This window comes from Schistocerca cancellata, chromosome 5, assembly GCF_023864275.1.
Source record: "Schistocerca cancellata isolate TAMUIC-IGC-003103 chromosome 5, iqSchCanc2.1, whole genome shotgun sequence".
NCBI classification, from domain to species: Eukaryota; Metazoa; Arthropoda; class Insecta; order Orthoptera; family Acrididae; genus Schistocerca; species Schistocerca cancellata.
The window spans coordinates 644,490,237-644,512,249 of record NC_064630.1 but is presented as its reverse complement, the minus strand read 5'-3'; the positions used below and the strand labels follow the sequence as shown (position 1 = coordinate 644,512,249).

Here is a 22,013-nt window from a genome sequence, read left to right as displayed (position 1 = left end):
TAATAACTCTGCCCATTAACCACAAAGAATTTTCTTGAAGTAGGTATCTCTTCTGCAAACCCCCTCCTCCCCCTTCCACCCCCCCACAAAAAATTTTCCGTACTGGTGAGTGCAACATACCTGACAATTTCTAGTTGGTTTCAACCAAAATGACTAGCTAATTAGGTTTTACTTAAAACCTTACATTGCTCCACAATATATTGTGTGAACTGTCTGCCAACACCATATTTCATCACATGCAAATTAACCACAGCCTGACAGTTGTTTCAAATTTTCTAAATTACATAATTTATGAAGTGTTTCATTACAGTTTTTAATAAACTGCACATGTAGAAGAAATAAAACATCAGCCATTGTAAGATCATAAATAGTTCATAAATTATAAAAGAACAGCCTCCTGATAATTCGGTTAATGAATCTAGCAAACCTGCTGAGATGCTGTTTAGGAAGATTTGAAGCAGATTCTGGATTTCCTACCAAAGCACCACTATCAGCCATCAAATACGCCAGGTGTCGTCGTCTGTGTGTTTCTATTACCACATCATTCAGAGAACCAGCAACTTTAAAAGATACCTAAAACAGGAGACACTGCTTAAGCTTAACAACCATGAAGTATATCAGAGCAATTCTAAGAATAATTTTAAAGCTACGTTACCTCTAGAAGCTTGTCAACATCATCTACACCCGAAGGAATATCTGACAAAAGGTTAAAGACCTGTGCAGAGTTTTGCAGTAACTTGAAATCAGATTCTGAAACAAAAACAACAAATTTGATAACCCTTCGAAGCAAACTCCATGCAAAACAGAGGAATACACATAATTTCAGATGTACAACATTAGTAAAGGAAACACTGAACAAAAACGAACACTTGGGTGTAAATGTTGTGGGAGCATCATACGGTGTGTTATGATTCCATAAGATTAAGAACTTTTCACTACTATTTGTTTAATTTTAAGAAGAAGTCTCAATTTATGTTGTTTATAGATTTAAGTGAAATATTAATATTAACATTTAAGTGACACCTGTCTGCTATGTAGTTGCACATCTGCAGTTTACGCAATGTCTTGTTCCAAATACTAGTTCTGAGGATTATGTTGCCCATGTGCCGAGTTAGAGCATATTGTGATCTTTTCTTTGAATTTCTAAAATAGGCTACAAAGCATAGCCTACTTTTCTTTCAAAGAAAGAAACTGAGTACTATGATTTTTTGATCTGGAAATGCCAGAATGAGTTTGCACGAGTCGTTCAATCCACATGGTTCATACAGTTTTCTGGCATGTTCTAGTGTGAAATTTTTGCAGCTGTCATACTGGACTATTTTACAGGACCTCTACTGATTTCCCTGTCATTGAGAAACAGTATGGGGCTAAACACGAACTATGTGAGGCTAACCACTGGACCATATGGAAGTCTGCAGTAAGAAACTTATTACATTACCAGAACGCATATACAAGGTACATAGGGGCAACATGCAAAAACAAGCAGTTGTCAGAGGAAACAACAGCAGTACAAACAGCTAAAAAAAACATGAGACAAAGCTGATAATGCACTAAATAAGACCATCATTAGAACTGTTTAAGCAAAAGTCACATTGATGTGGGTTGCATGCGAGACTGCTTGAGATACATGGAATAAGCTACATGCCATGTTTTTGAACAGAAAACAAAGCAAGCTGCACATTGTGTTCAGTCAGAATTTTCCAATTCTTATTCGAGCTCAAGCAATGACATGGTAAGATGTAATTTTTGTTTTTAGGCACATGGTGCTTCACATGCAGTAACTAAACGTGGAACTGAATTAATCAGCCCCTGGTGGTGAAATTACTTGACAATGGCAGTTACAAAAGTTTACAGCAGTCGCAGTGGACAAATTGAGGATCCACAGACACTAAAAAATTTAATGGACATAACATTTGATGAAATTTGTGATGCTTATTCAGGGGAGAACTGAGATGAGAATTTGATTGTTGGCTACCAAAGCAAATGTTAAACCAGAAATGCAAACACGCCACTGGCAGGAATGTTACTTCATGAAATACAACAAGTTAACAAACAAAATGAAGCTAAAATGTTTTCATTATGCTATGGAGCTGGCCATGTTAACAAAACATGTTTGTGTTAAAATAAAAGGTAACTGCCTTAACAAGCTTTAATTTCTGAAGTATAAAGAATAGACTTTTATAAAGACTCTTGGACTGATGACTGAGGAGCAACAGACCACGTAGCTAAGAAAACTGAGTGATACACATTGTTCACCGAGTTTTCAAAACTACTACAGTTATGTATGGGCAACAATTCAACTATGATAGCACTAGGAAAAGGAACTATATTTTGAAGTTTTTATCAATGAGAAATAGAATTTATATTGCCTAATCCAGAAGGCTGAAGAAATCTTTTCTGTATTATCTGCTGTAAACAAAGGATCAGACTTTATCAAAAGTTTAGTCAGAGTTCTGCAAATTTGGCATGAGGACTTGTGTAATCATAAAAAGTATATTTACACCACATACTTCAAGAATAGTTGACATTGGTGAAGAATCCTGTGAGGCACGCATCCAGGGGAAGCAGCATCTGAGCTGTTTTCAGTCACAGCAGTGCGCTACACAATCTAGAGAAGCGATTCATGCCAACCAGTGTAGATTGGGGCAGTGTAAATCATTGGGATGAGCTGAACATTTTCTGTGCTTTCCCAGTGATTTTTTCAAGACTACACAAAATATATATTTTTTTAATCAGAAGTCAGAGTCTGCAGAGAAGATTTTGGAAATGCTGAGCAGCATGAAGCATTTTTGTGGACAGCCACCAGAAGCATTTCAGTGTAAGAGGAGATGGGAAGCTGACAGTACTGAAGTGGAAGATTTGATGAAAGTGAATGGCATTTAACTCCTCACATACCCTTACACTCCAGAGCAGAACAGATGTACCAAGTGTATAATCAGAACTTGTGGAAATGGCTCCAATCATGTTACTAGTTCAGGGTTTATCGACAATTTTGTGGGCAGAAGCAGTCAACTTTGCTGTTTGTGTGTTAAACAGATCTAGTACAATCTGTGTGAATGGAAGAATGCTTTATGAGATATTCAGTGAAAAGAAAGTTAAATAAGCTTCACATATTTGGGACACTGTTTTGTTCATATTCCGAAGTAAAAGCGACAGAAATGGTATCCAAAAAAAAACTAATGTTAATATCACTAGCCCCTAGTGAAATGGACAATGAAGAATTGCAGTGTCTTCATAAATATGATGCAAGAGTGTTTAAAGAACCTGCAGAAGCAAGAGAATTTAGAAATAAGCAACAACTCAAGAAACCAGATCATCTTATTGAAGTACTGCTGGTAGAAATAAATGACTACTAATTTAACAGACTCTGTTCAGTCCATTGGCAATGAACACTGGAGAAAATAATGGAGGAAGAAATGGCTTCATCAGAGGAAAAATGCTATGTGGATTTTGGAACCTCTGTCACTGGATTGTAAGCTGATTACAAACCACTGTCTATAGAATTAAGTGTGAAGCTGACAGTAAAATTTACAGTTATCTGTGAACTGGTCTTATTTCATCAACAAGAAGGTACCAGTTATAATGAAATGGATCAGTAGAGATTAATCCAGAAAGCTAAACTAATGACAGGCTTTGATTCTTTAACATGACAGAGGCAAATCCTTTGTCAATTCCAGGCTACCAATATCCACAGCATGAGGTGACACATGATAAACCAACAAATGCTCCATATCAATAAGATTTTTTGTCCCATTTATTTAGCTGCTAGTACAAGTCCAAAGTTCACAGTGAGCTATGTGTCAAAATTTTCTGAGAATCCTCAATGAAAATCACCGGTCTTTTGTAAGAAGTATATCAAAGGCACAGATTCAGTCAGAATAATGTATGCAAAGAGCAGACTTTTTTTACATATACTGATTGTGATTATGCCACTGATCCAGCAACTTACCAGTATTAGCAGAGTGGTTGTAAAATTTTTGTGGAGGAGCAATCACCTGGGCAGTTAAGTGGCAAATGTGTAATACTGTTAACAATCGAGTCTGAATATGGAGCTGCCTCTGAAGAGGGCAAGAGGAGCAATAAAGCTATTCAAATTCTTTGAGGAAATGTGACCACTTTAAGTGTTCCTGGCCTTGCACTACACCTGTGAGAAATCTCCAAGCCGGTTAGCCTTCTAGCACACACCAAGTGGTAATGAGCAAGGAGCAGACATTCTTAGCAAACCAGCTTCATTTCTTCAGTTTCATATTTAAAACTAGTAAATGGAATCCTTTAATTTTTATATTTTGCAGAAGTGAAATGTTTCTACTGAAATTTGTGTAAAATCTTTCCCCTATGTAGCTGTGTACCAATGAAATTCATGCAAAAAGTAGTGCTGCGACACTGACTTGCACTAAATAGAACAATTTCTGTTAACAGTTGTAATACAAATGAGCTAATATGAGAAGATGGCTGATGAGTGACCAAGTGAACTGCTGATTGGATTGTTTGGCGAGGGTAATGCAATCTTTTAAGAAGCCACAGGAACTTCATGGTATGTTAGAGGCTGTGGAAAATGAGCAATGTTCAGATTTGAAATTGTTCCAGAAAATTTCAAGCTGCACAGGCTAAGATGAAAAAGCAATTTTAAGCCACTACACAATATTTTAACTGCATCAAAAGGGTTTACAAAATACTGCAATTAGAAACTAGAATCACAAACAAAACCAAATTATTTGAGTAATTTGACAGAGTAATATTTGTATAACTACAAGAAAAGAGGAATTTTACTCCTATTTGACTTATAAAGATGGTTAAGCTTAAGTAGCTGATAAAGGAACTGCTATAAATGATTTTTTAGGCAGGCAAATTATGTTAGCTGGAAGATAAAGGTGACATCAAGATTTATACAGTCTGCGTTTATGATACATTAAGTCTAACAAACAGAAAATTTGCATGAACAGACATAAAAACTGTCCAAATGAAGAGTTAACAAACATGTTAGTTCACAAATAGTTGGTATATCTTAGCTCATCATAATGCGATAGCCAACTGTTGCAGCTAAATCAGTGATTTTATGCTATTTACTCTTACAATGCATCCAAACCTAAGAAATAAATTTAGCGTAACTAACGTGTAGTGCGAAATGTTGAGGGAAGTTGTCATCTGCTAACTATTGCAAATCACAGAGGGTCTACAAAGACCCTGCAAGGAGTAATTCTTGGATGTCAGATGCTGGGCTTTGTTTATCAGCACAGTTAACAGAATATGAAGAACATTACAAAGGAAAGTCAATGCACATAAGTCGTCACTTTCAAATATAGAATAAAATTTTCGTAAATCTGTCTTTATTCCCTTCAAGTTCACACTCATGCATTTAGATTTCTATCAATTATTGTTTTGAACACAAAATTATAGGCAGGTAGTACATTTATACTTATAGGATGGAATATTAAGGCAAGATGAAAGTCAGTACTTTCTAAATAAGATACATTTACTGTGACATAACTAGAAATTCCCCACAGAGGATATCATAGAAATATTATGATAGAAATCCTGTCACCATAATAGCATGCTGACGAAATCTGGACAGGAAGAGACAGAATATTATGTAAATCTGAACCATCCGAAGTGACATGTCCCAAGTGGACAGAAAGTCAATTAGTAGAGGTTTGCAAACTGTGGGTTTTGGTTGCTACAGTTGCTTAAGCACAATGTCAATGCACAGCATGCCTAAGTTCAAATGCTCTGAATGAGCACGTTGCAGTCAAACAAGGCATGGAAGGCTAAGACAGCCACGTGTGGCATCCTGACTTGGCTCTTGTAATCTGAAGCATTGTCAGTTGGGGAGGGGGAGAGTAGGGGGACTTTGCAGGGTACACGAAATTCTGTTATTTTATTGGTAAGAAAATTTTGAAAAAGGGGAAAATTTGGTTACTAGGAATGTCCTGTACTAGCTTTACATATAAATGAACAAGCTTGCATAGCTGTACAATCCTGAACTAGCTTGATATATAAATCAACAAGTGTACATAACTGTGTATTTTGGTAAAGTGAGTAGAAAGGACATTTAAAAGGTTAAAACTACATCACATATGAAGGTTTATCATGAAGCACATTCTGTTGTGGTTGCTCTATTTATTTGTTTGAGATATACCTCACAAGTGTCCTGCAGCAGTGAGAGTTTTAGCGCTGCGCCTGATATCATCATGTACAGCAAAAATACTTCTGCACCATATGCAGCTCCACGGAATATCAACAACTAATGCTATTTATGGCAACAATGTTAATACACTGAATCTTTAAAACAAGATTTTTCATTTAGTTTGTTCAGTATCAGAGTCTGAACTGAATGTCAGTCTCACAAAAAGACATATGCTAATGACTAATTTCTCGTCTAACATATAATAAATTCTGGCTGTAACTAAAAGTTGTCTGAATATTGCTTTAGTGGAGGATGTTTAATCAACATTTAAAAAGATTTCATCTAGTTGGGAGTTCAAGAACTACTACAGGGCAGATATGTAGTTTATTACCTACAGCCATATCAACTGAACACTCAGACAGAACAGCAAGGTCATCACTGCCTCCGTCAAGAGAGATCTGGAGCTAGTGACTGCATAGAAATCATAAAAGAATATAGGAGTGGTAAAATCAAGGTATTCATTCATTCATTCATTCCTTTTCTGTGCCCAGGCAGCACTTCCAGAACACAGCAACTCCAATAGCCTTATTATTTGCTTTGATCATTTATAGTCATGGGCAAGTTTTAGTAGAGAGCATATGAGCAAGTGGCCCAGACCTTGTGTTCCACACACTCATAGGACACATCTCCGGCAGCTGGAGTGACACCCAATTTTTGCATGTTGGTCTTGCAATGAGAGATACCCATCCCAAAAGATGAAGTGATCTAAAAACACAATAGGACAGATTGTTTCCCGAGGCTAACACTCCCTTTGCAGGGATATCTGGTCTGCTTGTGTCTGTGTATATGCGGATGGATATGCGTGCGTACGTGTGTGTGTGTGTGTGTGTGTGTGTGTGTGTGTGTGTGTGTGTGTGTACACACACACACACACACACACACACACACACACATTCTTTAATCCAGAAGAAGGCCTTTTGGAAAGACCAAAAGCTTACTCATTTAACAATCTTTTTGTTGCTCCTATCTGTGACTCAACATCTCTGCTATATGGTGAGTAGCGATATATCGTTTTCATAGTACTTTCATTATCCCACCCTTTATTTTCCATTGTTTCTTTCTAGATTTTAACTGACAAACTACAGTTTGATGATAATTCAGTGGATGACAGGGATCATTGCTGTGCTTTGCCCTCTGCATATCAGCAGTGGTGGCTCTTCTGACAGTGCAGTACTTCTCAGCACACAAGGACAAGCTCTGCAGGTGGTGGCTGTGAGCTGCTTCAAAATACTGTTCCTTGCACTGACCCCCAGCTTGGCATTTTGGCAATGTTTCTTGAAGGACAGTGTACAGTCACCAGTAACACCCACCATCTTGACCCTGATCCAGCATGTAACATGTGATGCCCTAAGCAATCATCCAGTGCCCCGAAAGTAGTTCAATAGGTAATATCAGAATACAAAGCACCATCTTCGAGAAAATCAGTTAACTGTCCATATGTAGTCCAACAATATCAGAGACAAAGATCCGATAGACTGTGCTTAGCATGGAGAAGTTGAATGAGGGGGCATTCCATTATGATGTGAGCTACTACCTGCAGGGCTCCACAATGACCCTGTGGGGGTGGCTCATAACATAAGATAAAACTGCGATATAATCTGATATTAACAATTAAAATGTGACATAGGACATTTGCTTCCTACATGGAGGGAAGGAAGGAGAGCCATACAGTTGTCTTCTTGATAGTGTTTATTACAGGAGGCATTAGCCCACAAGATGTTATTCCATCTCAAAGTGAGGTCTTCAATTTGCACCTGGGAACATCAAAGGAAAAATTTGGTGATTAACCTCTTCCCTACCCAAACGGTCTGACAGTTCATTCGTTGGGATACTCAGATGACTTGGGACCCAGAGAAAGACAACCGAGCAATTAGTATGTTATTCATAAGCATCTTTTCACCTAAGCCAGATGTCACAGATTAAAGTAACATGAATATTTTGGAGACTGCCCGTCGAGTCACTACAAATTAAAATTCAGTTAATGGTTATCAGATTAAAAAAAAATCTACATTTTCCTGGCCAGCAGAAGATGTATAAGCATATCACATCCTACCCAAAGTTTTAAAGCCATCAGTGTTCCAATACTCGGGAACAGACACCAAAATGTGTCCTTGAAACAGATTGGTACTAATCGAGGAGAGAGGAGAGGGGAGAGGGTGACAGTTTGGGAAAACATGGAGAGCACATTCTAAGGATATCAAACAGAGGCCGCAGAAGGGGGCCTGGAGGTGTGTTCTAACTGGTGATCCCACCCGAGGGCAGGTGTCAGGAGACAGTGGCCCCTGTATGCAGAAGGAATTTTACAAACAGGATGACAAATTGTTGGATAGCTATTGCGTATGCAAGCAAGAGTTAGTACCATATGAACTGAAAAGGTCAAATCCCCACTTCAAGGAGACTGTCCATAGGAGTAACCAGAAAGTACAATTCGTCAGCCTTATTCATCACTGATGCACTGGGTGGAATATTTGAAAGCTGAAATGGCCAATGAAAGAAATCTACCAACCATAGGTCCATTTGATCAAGACCAATACTGCCTGCAGGAAGCGCCTTTCTTATCTCACTAACTTACATCAGATTTATGGTCTGTCCCTGGAGGATTCCGATGGATGAACTGCATTGGTATATGTCACATTCATACTGTTGGAGGGTTCACAGTTCCTCTTGAGACATGACAGTGATTGGACATGTGTATTCGATCTACTGCACTACTCAAGTTGTAATTTTTGTGTGTATTGGCCAGTCTTATTCAATGATTATAGACTGGGTTCCATATTTGAAAGCTTAAAGTTCCAGATAGAGGAACTAGCAACCATCATTTAACTGGATCAAGACCAGCATCTGGTAAATATGGAGTAGAGTAGCTCAATCCACACCCCAAGAGGTGTCGCCAAGGAGGTAGACAGCAAACCTACTTCACTAAGATTTTTGAGTAGATATTTTAGCTTTGTTAAGGAAATGTTACTGTAACTTCCAGAACAGCAGTCAGCTATGAGCAAACTGGTGGGACCGCCATGCACACCTCTTATTCCAGCTAATGTCAATCTGAAATTTGAACAACAGGTACTTCAGACTGTCTATGAAAGATCTGCTAATTGGAACTAGGTGTACAATACATTAGCTACAAAATTTAATAGATCATTGGATGTATCAGTAATCAAGTGGGCAGATGGAACTTTGAGCAATAAAATATTCAGAAAAGGAATGTCACGATTGTTACCTCCATAAGGGAATAACCATCATTCTAAGCAAATAAAGGCAACAATTAAAATATATGTATGAGACAAATAAAATATGATAGTGCACTGATATGAAAAACACTATTATTTAGTTATATTCTAAGAAAATTGAATGAGCACTACTACAAAGAAATAATTCAGGCATATATTGTGCAATGACTGTCAAAGGGGAATGCTATCCTTCCTTTCATTAACAAGATAACGAATTGCAATGAAAGTGTTGATAAAGCTAGGACTTACATGACTTAAACACCAGAAAAATAAACTGATGCCTTAGAACTGCAAAACATGTAGTCAAGCACTAATGATAGGTGGGGCTGGTTCTTTTTTTTTTGGTTTTAGGGCGCACAACTACAATGGTCATTATCGACCAGACTAAGTTAGAAATGCACCGCGAGGCACAAGGTTAAAACAGCAACTAAAAGGGGCAATACTATAAAAGACAGACAGGCAGAGGATTTAAGAAACAGCATAATCAAATGTCAGACAGGTTTGTCAAGTTGATAAAACGAAGGACGCAAGCAGCTGCTCCTGGGTCATCCGCTAAAATGGCATCCAGAGTACATGGCAGGCCAAGATCAAGACGCAGTGTATTAAAATCCGGACAGGATGTTAAAATGCGCCGGACCGTCAGCAACTGCCCACATGGGCAGAACGGCGCCAGCGCAGCTGTCAGCAGATGGCGATGGCTGAACCGGCAGTGTCCAATTCGTAACCGGGCCAAAACGACCTCCTCCCGCCGAGAAGGACGTCCAAGCCGCGGGAAGAGGTTTCAAGGCCCGAAGCTTGTCCGTAAGTGCAGCCCAATCAGCATGCCACAGCGATAAAATGCGCCAACAAATGACCCTGCTAACAATGGCCATGGAGCCGGTATTTGAAACTTTGTGCCCCGACAATAAAAGAACACCCAACCCCGTCATTGGTCTTGGAGCCATCTGTATAAATGAAGGTCATATTAACGAACTTCGAACGAAGTTCGACAAAACGGGAGTGGTATACCGAACTGGGGGTAACCTCCTTTGGGAGCGAGCTGAGGTCAATGTGAACGCGAACCTGAGCCTGGAGCCAAGGTGGCGTGTGGCTCTCGCCCACTCTAAACGTTGCAGGGAGTGAAAAATCAAGGTGTTGAAGGAGGCGACGAAAGCAAACTCCAGGGGATAGCAGGGCAGAGACAGACAACCTGTATTGACGGTCGAGAGAGTCGTCAAAAAAGGAACAATAAGACGTGTGGTCGGGCATTGACAGTAGCCAACAGGCATATCGACAAAGCAGTATATCACGCCGGTAGGTGAGTGGCAATTCACCGGCTTCAGCATGAAGACTCTCCACGGGACTAGTATAAAACGCTCCAATCGCAAGACGTAAACCCCGATGTTGTATGGAGTTGAGGCGGCGTAAGATGGACGGCCGTGGAGAGGAGTATACGAAGCTCCCATAATCCAGCTTGGAGCGGACGATTGACCGATATAGGCGAAGTAGGACGGTTCGATCCGCTCCCCACGACATACCACTGAGAACACGGAGGACATTTAGAGAACGGGTACAACGGGCAGCCAAATATGACATGTGGAGACCAGCTAAGGTTCCTGTCAAATGTAAGACCTAAAAATTTTGTTGTCTCCACGAATGGGAAAGCAACGGGAACGAGTCGTACGGATGGTGGGAGAAACTCTGTCTAGCGCCAGAAGTTAATACAGACAGTCTTCTCGGCAGAAAAACGGAAGCCATTGGCGACATTCCAGGAGTAAAGACGGTCAAGAGAACGCTGAAGACAGCGCTCCAGGAAACATGTACGCTGCGCGCTGCAATAGATGGTAAAATCTCCACAAAAAGGGAGCCTGATACATCAGCTGGGAGGCAATCCACTATTGGATTGATTGCTATGGCGAAGAGAGCGACGCTCAAAACTGAGCCCTGTGGCACCCCATTCTCCTGGCGAAAGGTGTCTGACAGGACAGAACCCACACGTACCCTGAACTGTCGATCCATTAAAAAGGAACGAATAAAAAGAGGGAGGCGACCGCGAAGGCCCCATGTATGCATGGTGCGGACGATGCCCGCCCTCCAACAGGTGTCGTAAGCCTTCTCCAAATCAAAGAACACAGCTGCGGTCGGGCACTTCCGCAAGAAGTTATTCATAATGAAGGTCGACAAGGTAACCAGATGGTCAACAGCAGAGCGGCGCCTACGAAATCCACATTGTACATTGGTAAGTAGACGTCGTGATTCGAGCAGCCAGACCAAACGAGAGTTAACTATTCGCTCCATCACCTTACAGACACAGCTGGTAAGCGAGACGAGTCGATAACTGGAAGGCAAGTGCTTGTCCTTCCCCGGCTTATGGATCGGTACAATAGACTTGCGCCAGCATGCGGGAACATGTCCCTCAATCCAGATTCAATTAGAAGTACGAAGAAGGAAACCTTTACCCGCAGGAGAAAGGTTCTTGCATCTGAATATGAATATGAATAGAATCAGGCCCTGGAGTGGAGCACCGTGACCGGGTAAGTGCACTTTTGAGTTCCCGCATGGTGAATGGGGCATTATAACTTTCACGATTCGAGGAGTGGAAGTTAGGTGGCCTAGCCTCCTCTGCCTGTTTTCAGGGGAGGAAGGCAGGGTGGTAATGAGTGGAGCTCGAAACCTCTGCGAAAAAGCAGCCGAAGGCATTGGAGTCATCCTCAGTGGCCACAAGGACGTCATTCGCGACCGTCAAGCCAGAAACTGGTGAGTGTACCTTAGTGCCAGATAGCCGGCGCAGGCTACCCCAGACAACAGAAGGAGTAGTAAAACTGTTGAAGATGCTTGTGAAAGCAGCCCAGCTGGCTTTCTTGCTTTCTTTAATAATACGACGACACTGCGCACGTAATCGTTTATAATTGATACAATTCGCCACTGTAGGGTGGCGTTTAAAGGTGTGTAAAGCATGTCAACGAGCACATAAAGCGTCTCTACATGCTGCAGTCCACCAGGGGACCAGTACGCGACATGGAGAAGAAGTAGTGTGAGGGATGGAATATTCAGCAACCGTGAGAGTGACTTCCGTGAGGTGTGCGACCTGACTATCGCAGCTTGTGAAGGTTTGATCCTGAAAGGTCGCCCTGGAAGAGAAGAGCCCCCAGTCTGCTTTGGAGATGTTCCAACTAGTTGAGCACGGAGAGGGGGTATGATGCAGGAGATGGATAACACATGAGAAGTGGTCGCTCGAATATGTATCAGAAAGTGCATACCACTCAAACCGGCGTGCAAGTTAGGTAGTACATATAGAGAGGTCTAAATGGGAATAGGTGTGAGTTGTGCCTGAAAGAAAAGTGGGGGCGCCAGTATTGAGGCGGTCAAGATTGAGCTGGTTGAAAAGGTCTGCTAACAGGGAGCCCCAAAGGGGATGGTGGGCATTGAAGTCTCCAGTTAACAAAAATGGTGCAGGTAGCTGAGCAATAATTTGCATCATGTCTGCCCTGGTAACGCCAGACGATGATGGAGTGTAAACGGTACAAATGGAAAATGTAAAAGTGGGGAGAGTAATTCGGACGGCAACTGCCTGCAGGCCGGTGTGCAATGTGATGGGATCGTGGTAAATATCATCCCTGACCAGCAACATAACCCCTCCATGAGCTGGAATACCTGCCACAGGGGGTAGGTCAAAACGCACAGAGGTGTAGTGTGCCAAGGCAATTTGATCGCATGGGTGTAGCTTCGTTTCCTGGAGGGCTACGACGAGCGGACAGTGCAAGCGGAGCAGCAACTTCAAGTCCTCTCGGTTGGAGTGAATGCTGCGAATATTCCAGTGAATAAGTGCCATCGTGAGAAGAGAAAGAAGATGCAAGAAGGGGTCACATCGAAGGCCGCTGAAGGCCTGGCTTCGAGCGAGCACTGCTGCCGCTATCAGTAGGCAGACAGTCATCGTCCATTGGTTCTATAGGTTCATCGGCCATCTTGTTAAGATGGCCGGGAGGGGGAGCTTCCTCCGCCGGTGAACGGCCAGATGTTCGGCTACCAGCGGTGCGACCAGGCGAAACGGATGACGGCCTGGGGCGGCCATCGCTGGGTGGCGCAGGAGAAGAAATGCGTTGTGGCGGAGAAGGAGAACTGTGCTTCCTATGAGCCTTCTTGGAAGGTCGTTTAGTGGAAGTACTGGTCTATAGCTGGGAGTTTGAGGTACGTAGGAAGTCTGCACGGGACGGTTCCTTCTTGAAGGCCCATGCATCTGACTTCTGGGTCTTCGTCTTGGCAGAAGCTGATGAAGGTGCTTGTGTCTGAGGGGTGACAGGAGGAAGAGGAGACGTCGACCGGGCGATCTTAGCACTGGTCGAACGGACGACCGTAGTGCTGAAGGTCAGATCGCTTGTCTGCGTCGCCACCTCCCTGGTAGTCCGAGGAGAGGCGAGGACAGTACTGTATTTCTCCGCTGGGAACAGTGTGGGCTTCCTACTAGCAAATAAGCTTGCAAGCAGCTGAGGTGGACACTTTCTCTTGGACCCGAATTTCTTGTATACAGCGTTCTTCCTTGTAGATGGGACTGTCGCGGGAGGACGCTGCATGGTCACCCTGACAGTTCAGTTCACATAACGAGGAGACGGAGGTGGACAGTCACCCTCATGAGCATCCCTGCCACAAGTGACACATTTAGCTGCATTGGAACAAGACTGGCGAGTGTGATTAAAACGCTGACACTGGTAGCAGCGCGTAGGTGTTGGGACATAGGGGCGAACAGAAATAACCTCGTAGCCCGCTTTGATGCGCGACAGCAGCTGAACACTATCAAAGGTCAAGAAAAGTGTCCGGGTTAGTACAAGGTCATTGTTGACCTTTTTCATGACCCTATGGACAGCCGTCACACCCTGCTCAGCGAGGAAAGACAATCTCCTCGTCAGTCAATCCGTCAAGTGATCTAGTATATACCACACCACGAGACAAATTCAAAGTGCGGTGAGCCTCCACCCGGACAGGGAACGTGTACAGGAGTGTGGCCCGAAGCAGTTTTTGTGCCTGAAAGGCGCTCTCAGTTTCTAGTAACAAGGTACCATTACGCAACCTGGTACAAGACTTGACAGATCCGGCTATGGCATCTACGCCCTTCTGGATAACAAAAGGGTTGACAGAGGAAAAATCCTTTCCATCCTCAGATTGAGAAACTATGAGGAACTGTGGGGCAGGCGGTAGTACTTTTGTCACTGGTGGCTGTTCAAGTTTCCGTTTTTGGGCAGAAGTCGAGAGAGAAGAAGGGAAATCCATTGCAGAGGAATCCCCCATGATTGCCAGCGTCTCTGATGGCGCGCTCCTTCCTTGTGGGGACTCTCTCAGAGGGCACTCCCGTCTTAGGTGAATGTTTACACCTCAGGTTACACCTCCCGAGAAATGGACGGAGGGACCAATCGGCATGGTCGGAAGGTGGCAGCTCAGGCAATCACCCCTCCCTGGGCCTGGCCTTTACCAGGGGGTACGTGCGTGCCTTACTTGTCTACCCAGGGCGGGGAATTACGCATTACCCCGTCACCGGCTATGCGTGTGAACGCGTGGGTTGGCCTTCAGGCATGCACAGGGAGAAAGGAAGAAGAGGAAAAAGAAGGGAGAGAGGGAGAGAGGGAGAGAAAGGAAAGACTGTCTCAAACACTGAGGCGGAGACCAGAGAAGGCAAGGAGAAGGAGTAAGTAAGACAGTGAGATGGAGAAGAACAAAGAAAGGAACCAGCCAAAAGGAAGGAATAAACCAGAAGAAACCAGAAGAAGTGAAAAACCAAAATGACCGCAAATATAGGTCGTGGAACCGTCTGCCTCCGGACGCAGGCACTAACTACCCCCTTGAGGGGGAGGGACTCCTTTTAGTCGCCTCTTACGACAGGCAGGAATACCTCAGGCCTATTCTAACCCCCGGACCCGCAGGGGGCGGGTGGGGCTGTACGAAATTCCACGCGGCTGCAACTCAGCATCTTCACTATATAGTGAGTAGGAACTTTCCTTTTCATAATATTGTTACATTCCAAACTAAACATAAACATCACTTCATCCAAATTTAAGTCAGACATAATGGGGTACGTTTTCAAAGCTGATACAAAGGAATGAAATTTCATTGGACTGATGTTTTAGCTAAGAATAAGTGTGCAACTGAACAGAGACAATAGAAAATAGTAAATAATTTTAACAAAATGGAAGGAGTTAAAATATGGATGCAGACTTTGAATTCTAAATAATTCTAATTATCTACTGCTTTCGAATTAGAATGATATCACTTGTCAAATAACTGTTCAGTACGAAAGGATTGTGGTGGTGCCCTTTATACAGATCACAAAGAACTTTTAAATTTGAGGCACTTTGAGGCTTTTCTGTAGTTGTTATTTATCTACAAAGATGTCAGCCACAGACACGACCTTCACAAACAGAAAAAACTAAAAAAATAACAGAAAAGGAATAATCGTAATCAAATTCAATAAGAAAAACAATAATATAAATAAAGAAAGAACAATCAGTAAATAGTTTTATATATCAACTGTGGTCTCCTGGCCCAGAAGATCTGTTAAGATGTCTTTGATGTAACAAATTTTTAACAACTGACCCTGAGAAACTGCAATGTCTGTCTTACCTGTTTGATAGATAATCAAGTCAATAACTTTAAACTGACTAAATGATGGACGATAGCAGATGCCTTCAAAGTCATTTCAACATGTCTGATCGTGACAGATTGGTTTTTAAGAAAATCTGAATTGCTACATTAAGCTGAAATGCTCCCCAGATTCCATAAACCAAGTAAACACTAGTTTCCCTTTAACTCTAGGACCTTTCCTACTCAGTTAGGAAATGCAAATGATTGGGCAATGTATAGTGAAAGCATGGTTTAGGGTGTTGTGTTGTCTGTATCATCATCATCATCATCATCATCATCATCATCATCATCATCATCATCATCATCATCATCAATCCTCATTACGGTCGGATGAAGGCAATGGCAAACCACCTCCACTAGGACCTTGCCTAGTAAAGCAGTGTGGATCTCCCGCATCGTTCCCCTACACTCTGTAAAGAAGTATGGGACTTCATTTCATTTCATTTTTTTGACTAGTAATCAGAATATCCTGGATCCCTGGTTTGAATGCAGCCACTGCTTAAGTTTTGAATAAAAATTTGTGAGCAATGGAAGTTAAAGACTTCTGGCCTAACAAGCTTTCCAGTTCTGACAACCGCCCCATTACAGAGGGTGAAAGAGCAGGCAGAGTTTCACAGTGCTCTCTTACCTTTGGGATGAGGAACTGCCCCTAAAAGGCAGAAGAATAAGTGATGATCAATGGCATGAGGATGCAGAAGGCGATGGAAACCATGGCAAAAGATTCTGGGCTAGAGTCCCCCATTCATATCTCCTGGAGAGGGACCGTCAAGAGGGAGGTGACCATGAGAAAAAGATTGAATGGTGAGACAACATTCTACAAGTTTGAGCATGTAATGTCAGAGTTTGAATGTAGCAGGAAGGCTAGAAAATCTGGAAAGGGAAATGAAAAGGCTCAATCTAGATGTAGCAGGGGTCGGTGGAGTGAAATGAAAAGAAGATTAGGTTTATGGTCAAACGAGTAAAGAGTAATATCAACAGCAGCTGCAGAAAATGGTGTTATAGTGGTAGGATTCTTTATGAATAGGACATTAGGACAGGTTGAGCTGCTGTGAACAGTTCAGTGACATGGTTGTTCTCAGCAGAATCAACAGCAAGCCAACACGAACAATAGTTCGGGTATACATGCTAATAATGCAAGCGTAAGATGAAGACATACTTTTCCATGACAATAGTGAATGGGTAATTCTTTATGTAAAGGGGGATGATTTAACAGTCATGGGGTTTGGAATGGGTTGCAGGGGAAGGAATAGAAGAAAGGGTTATAGGATAATATAGGTTTTGAAGTGGGAATGAGAGAGGAGAAAGACCAATTGTTCCTGTTTTTAGTCCAAAGACTAGTTTGATGCAGCTCTCCTTTCTGCTCTTTCCTGTGCAAGCCTCTTTATCTCTAAGTAACTACTGCAATCTACATCCCTCTGAATCTGCTTCCTATATTTATGTCTTTGTCTCCCTCTATGATTTTCACCCCCCCCCCCCCCATGTTTCCCTCCAGTATTAAACTGGTGATCCCTTGAAGCCTCAGGGTGTGTCCTACCAACCGATCTCTTCTTCCCTTGTGCCACATATTTCTTTTCTCCTCAATTATATTCAGTGCCTCTCATTAGTTATGTGATCTACCCATCTAATCTTACGCATTCTTCTGTAGCGCCACGTTTCAAAAGCTTTTATTCTCTTTTGTCTAAACTGTCTATTGTCCAAGTTACCACTTCCATATATGGCTACACAACATACAAATATTTTCAGAAACGACTTCCTGACACTTAAATCTATACTCAATGATAATAAATTTCTCTTTTTCAGAAATTCTTTTCTTGTCATTGCCAGTCTACATTTTACATCCTCTATAATTCAGCCATCTGTAGTTATTTTGATACCCAAACAGCAAAAGTCATCTACCACTTTAGATGTCTTATTTCCTAATCTTATTCCTCAGTATCACCCGGTTTAATTCGACTACTTTCCATTGTTCTCATTTTGCTTTTGTTGATGTGCATGTAACATTGTTCTTTCCAAGACACTGTCCATTCCATTAAACTGCTCTTCCCAATCTCTGTTGTCTCTGACAACTGCAATGTCATAGGAAAACCTCAGAGCTTTTATTCCTTCTCCCTATAACTTAATTCCTACTCCAAATTTGTATTTAGTTTCTTTACAGCTTGTTCAATGAAAAGATTGAATAACATTGGGGACACGCAAAAGCATTATGGAGGTGATAGATAGACTCCAGTGGAAGACTCTGCAAGAGAGACGCTCAGTAGCTCGGTACGGGCTTTTGTTGAAGTTCCGAGAACATACCTTCACTGAGGAGTCAAGCAGTATATTGCTCCCTCCTACATATATCTCGTGAAGAGACCATGAGGATAAAATCAGAGATATTAGAGCCCACACAGAGGCATATTGACAATCTTTCTTTCCATGAACAATATGAGACTGCAATAGAACGGAGAACCGATAGAGGTATTCAAGGCACCCTCCGCCACACACCATCGGGTGCCTTGTGGACTATAGATGTAGATCCCACTGAGTAGTACTCACCCAGGGATCCAAATGGAGGGCTATTTAAGACTAATTAAGTTCTGCAACAAATTTTAGACACTAATAGCAAATACCCTGTTAAAGGTTCACAAGAGGAAGAGGTATACATGGAAAAAACAGAGAGAGAGAGAGAGAGAGAGAGATTCCAGCTGGATTACATCATGGTCACACTGTAATGTTTCGCATATTTAGGTGAGCTAATCGGCCACCCGGAATTGCCATGAAGTAAGGTGTATTTGACTTATGGTTGAACACAAGCATGCCCAGGGCTCAGGGTGGACGGCAACAGGCGGTCCAGGCCAGTCAGGTGCAGAGACTAGCAGTGTCACTGGAAACAGCTGAATCCCAACACTGGGAACTAGGACAACTGTCGCTTGTATGGTCTTTGTGCTGGAGACAATGCTCAAAGAAATGGTGGAGTGTCAGACAAGCTGAAACATGGCCTCTCACAGCCCTTTTAGAGTCCATAATAATTTACAATCAACTACTAAAGCAAATCTGAATACATTTACGATCTCTGATAAATGAGGTGCATCAAATGACAATATTTCAGTATCTTTAAAACTACAGTGAATAAATATATACACAGTGAACTTGAACAGTGAATTAACAACTTTTAAATGCTTCACGTGATTTCAACAAATGTTCTCAGATGATAGCACTGCACTATAGCTATCTTATATGAAAGCTACATAGCTGTGTATTTTATTTATTGATTTAGGATGTCTTTTGTATCTGTTTCATTATGCAAATATTTGTCAGAACATCTTATATGCCACAATTACACAGCAAATGAATACAGCACAAATATCTCATTTTTTCATACTTATATATTTATTTCATGAACAGTTTATTATTACGCCAGTAACTTTATTTAAATGATGGCTGCAAGTGCTATTAAAAAAAACTGTGCTAATACAAGAGTGGTCAGTTGCTTGTGCTAGTGGACACCACTATTAAACAGAGAACGGAAAGACACTTTTGCCTAGCAGGCCTAAGTAATTTTTTAATGTAAGCACACTTACACAAGAGTACTGATTATTTATTTATGGAGAAATCTCTATTTATATTCAATGTGCATAGTTTGAGTGTGACCAAATGTTTATAACATTTCCTTTATTTAAATACTCTTAATATTAGTTTAGTGCTGTAAAGTGGACAAGATGAGTCAAACGATGTCTACAGCATGTAGGAACAATGTATTTTTGGTGGGGATGGCTTTCAGCCAAAGGAAAGTTGACAGCAGCGGATCATTACAGGAGTCACAAAGATGCTGAGACTTTTCGAGGAAAGAGGTCAAGGGAGCAATTGTGGACATTTGATGTAGAGTTCTAGAAGAAGGCAGACCTGTCTGTGGCATTGTGTGGTTTTTGATGAGTGGACAATTGATTCTGATTGGTAAACAACCGCTAACTTAAACTTCTGAAGGGACTTTTATTTCGGCAAGTTTGAATGTGCTCCAGAGAATGGCTAACTTCTGCCACTTGTTTACAGAACTGAGAATAGAAAAAGTATGAGTAACTGCTCTTTTGTATCATTTGTGAATCATCATGTTGAACTCTGAAGTATTTTGAGGTGGTGGATCTTTTGTTCATTGTGATAATGACATTGACTTAAGTTTTCACGGGTCTTTGACGACTACATAGTTCGGGGTTTTTGCTCCATCCTCTTATCGCTCTCAATGTAACTTTATTGCATTTGATAAGGATATTTTCTGTCTGCTTTCAAACTGAATATCATCTGACCACTTCTCATTTAAGATGTCTGTTCTTGAATAAACATAATTCAATGTACTTCTCTGTTGTCTACATCAAATACAGACATTAGAATACACCCTTGTTACTGAATTATTCATTTAACTTTTATTTTATATTTCTGTCTATTTTATTACTTTGCACTTCTAGCCAATGCATAGACTATTTGACTGCAGGATGACAGCTACAGGTTATTATTTGCAGCAAATTAGCTGTGGGGCATGAAAGCAGACATGCATGGCTCGACCCAATGACTACATCAAGCCATTCTTTTAAAATAGAGCTGTGCATAGACCAAGTACCTAATGTACAAGTAACCACAGGGAAAGAAGCAAGTAGTTCACTCGTATGGGATACTGTTAGAAAGAGCAACTATTCAGCAGCAGTAACAGTTAGGTACTGTCATGATAGTGATTCTGTAATAAGACAATGGATTGTAAGGTGTACCCATGTACAAATATGGACTCAGATCATAATTTAGTAATGATCAAGACTAGACTTAAGTTTAAGACAACAGTCCAATGGAAACAATGTGGAAGGAAGCGGAATACTGAAGTACTGAGGAATGATGGGACACATTACAAGTTCACTAAGGCTGTTTGTGCCTACTGCAATGAAGAATAGTTCAGTTTGAGAAGAGTGGATACATCTAAAAATCACAATCACAGATGTTGGATGAACACAGGTACAAGGAAGGCAACTTCATAGAAAATTTGGCTAACAGAAGACATACTTTTATTGATCAAGAAAGACAAAAGCACAAAAATAAGCACAACAATGTTTAGGAAAAGAAAGGAATGCAGTAATTCTGATGAAAAATTGGAAACAGCTGGTAACATTGAGAGGACATTTGGAAATCCACTGACAAATGCAGGAGACGGCGGACAGGTGGGAAAACTACACTGAAGGCTTCTATGAAGGGGACAAGTTGTCTGATTACATGATGAAATGGGAATTAATATGGAAGACATAGGGGATCCAGTACTAAGGTCAGAATTTAAAAGAGCTCTGGAAGACTTGAGATCAATAAGACAGGAAGGATAGGTAACATTCTATCAGAATTTATACAAGCAAGTGCCTAGTCAATATGGAGTGTAGAATCTCTAAGATTGGTGATGCACCATCAGACTTTCCGTAAAATATCCACACAACTCCAAAGATAGCAAGGGCAGACAAGAGCGAAAAATTATCACACAATCAAGTTAACAACAGAAGCACCCAAACAATGTACAGAAGCATGTAATAGAAAACTGAGTATCTGTCAGGTGATGATCAGTCTGATTGTAGGAGTGGTAAAGGCACCAGAGAGGCAGTTCTCATGCTGCACTTGACAATGGAAGTAAAGCTGAAGAAAAATCTAGATACATTTATAGGACATTTGAACCTGGAGAGAGGTTGACAATGTAATATGGTGCAAGATGTTGGAAACTGAGAAAAAACAGGAGTAAACAATAGAGAAAGAATAGAGAAAGACGTGTAATATAAAATAAGTACAGGATCCAGAATGGAACACAAAGAATGAAGTGCTAGGATTAAAAAGGGTGCAAAGCAGGAATGCCGTCTTCTGCCCCTACTGTTTGATTTATACATCGAAGAAATAATGACAGAAATCAAAGAAAGTTTCAAGTGCAAAATTAAAATTCAGGGTGAAAGGATGTCAATGATAAGATTTGTTGGTGACATTGCTATCCTTAGAGGAAG

General features: G+C 41.3%; 1 protein-coding gene across 1 annotated transcript in view; it reads right to left on the bottom strand.

The window, feature by feature from the left end:
* The window catches only part of LOC126188957 (small G protein signaling modulator 3 homolog), a 198,612-nt gene that overhangs the window by 134,443 nt on the left and 42,156 nt on the right, over positions 1–22,013 (bottom strand). Inside the window, exons 8-9 of the mRNA XM_049930715.1 lie at positions 656–750; positions 428–573 (exon numbers count right to left, since the gene is read on the bottom strand). Coding sequence (XP_049786672.1) covers positions 428–573; positions 656–750 — 241 coding nt within the window. The remainder of the gene's footprint in view (positions 1–427; positions 574–655; positions 751–22,013) is intronic.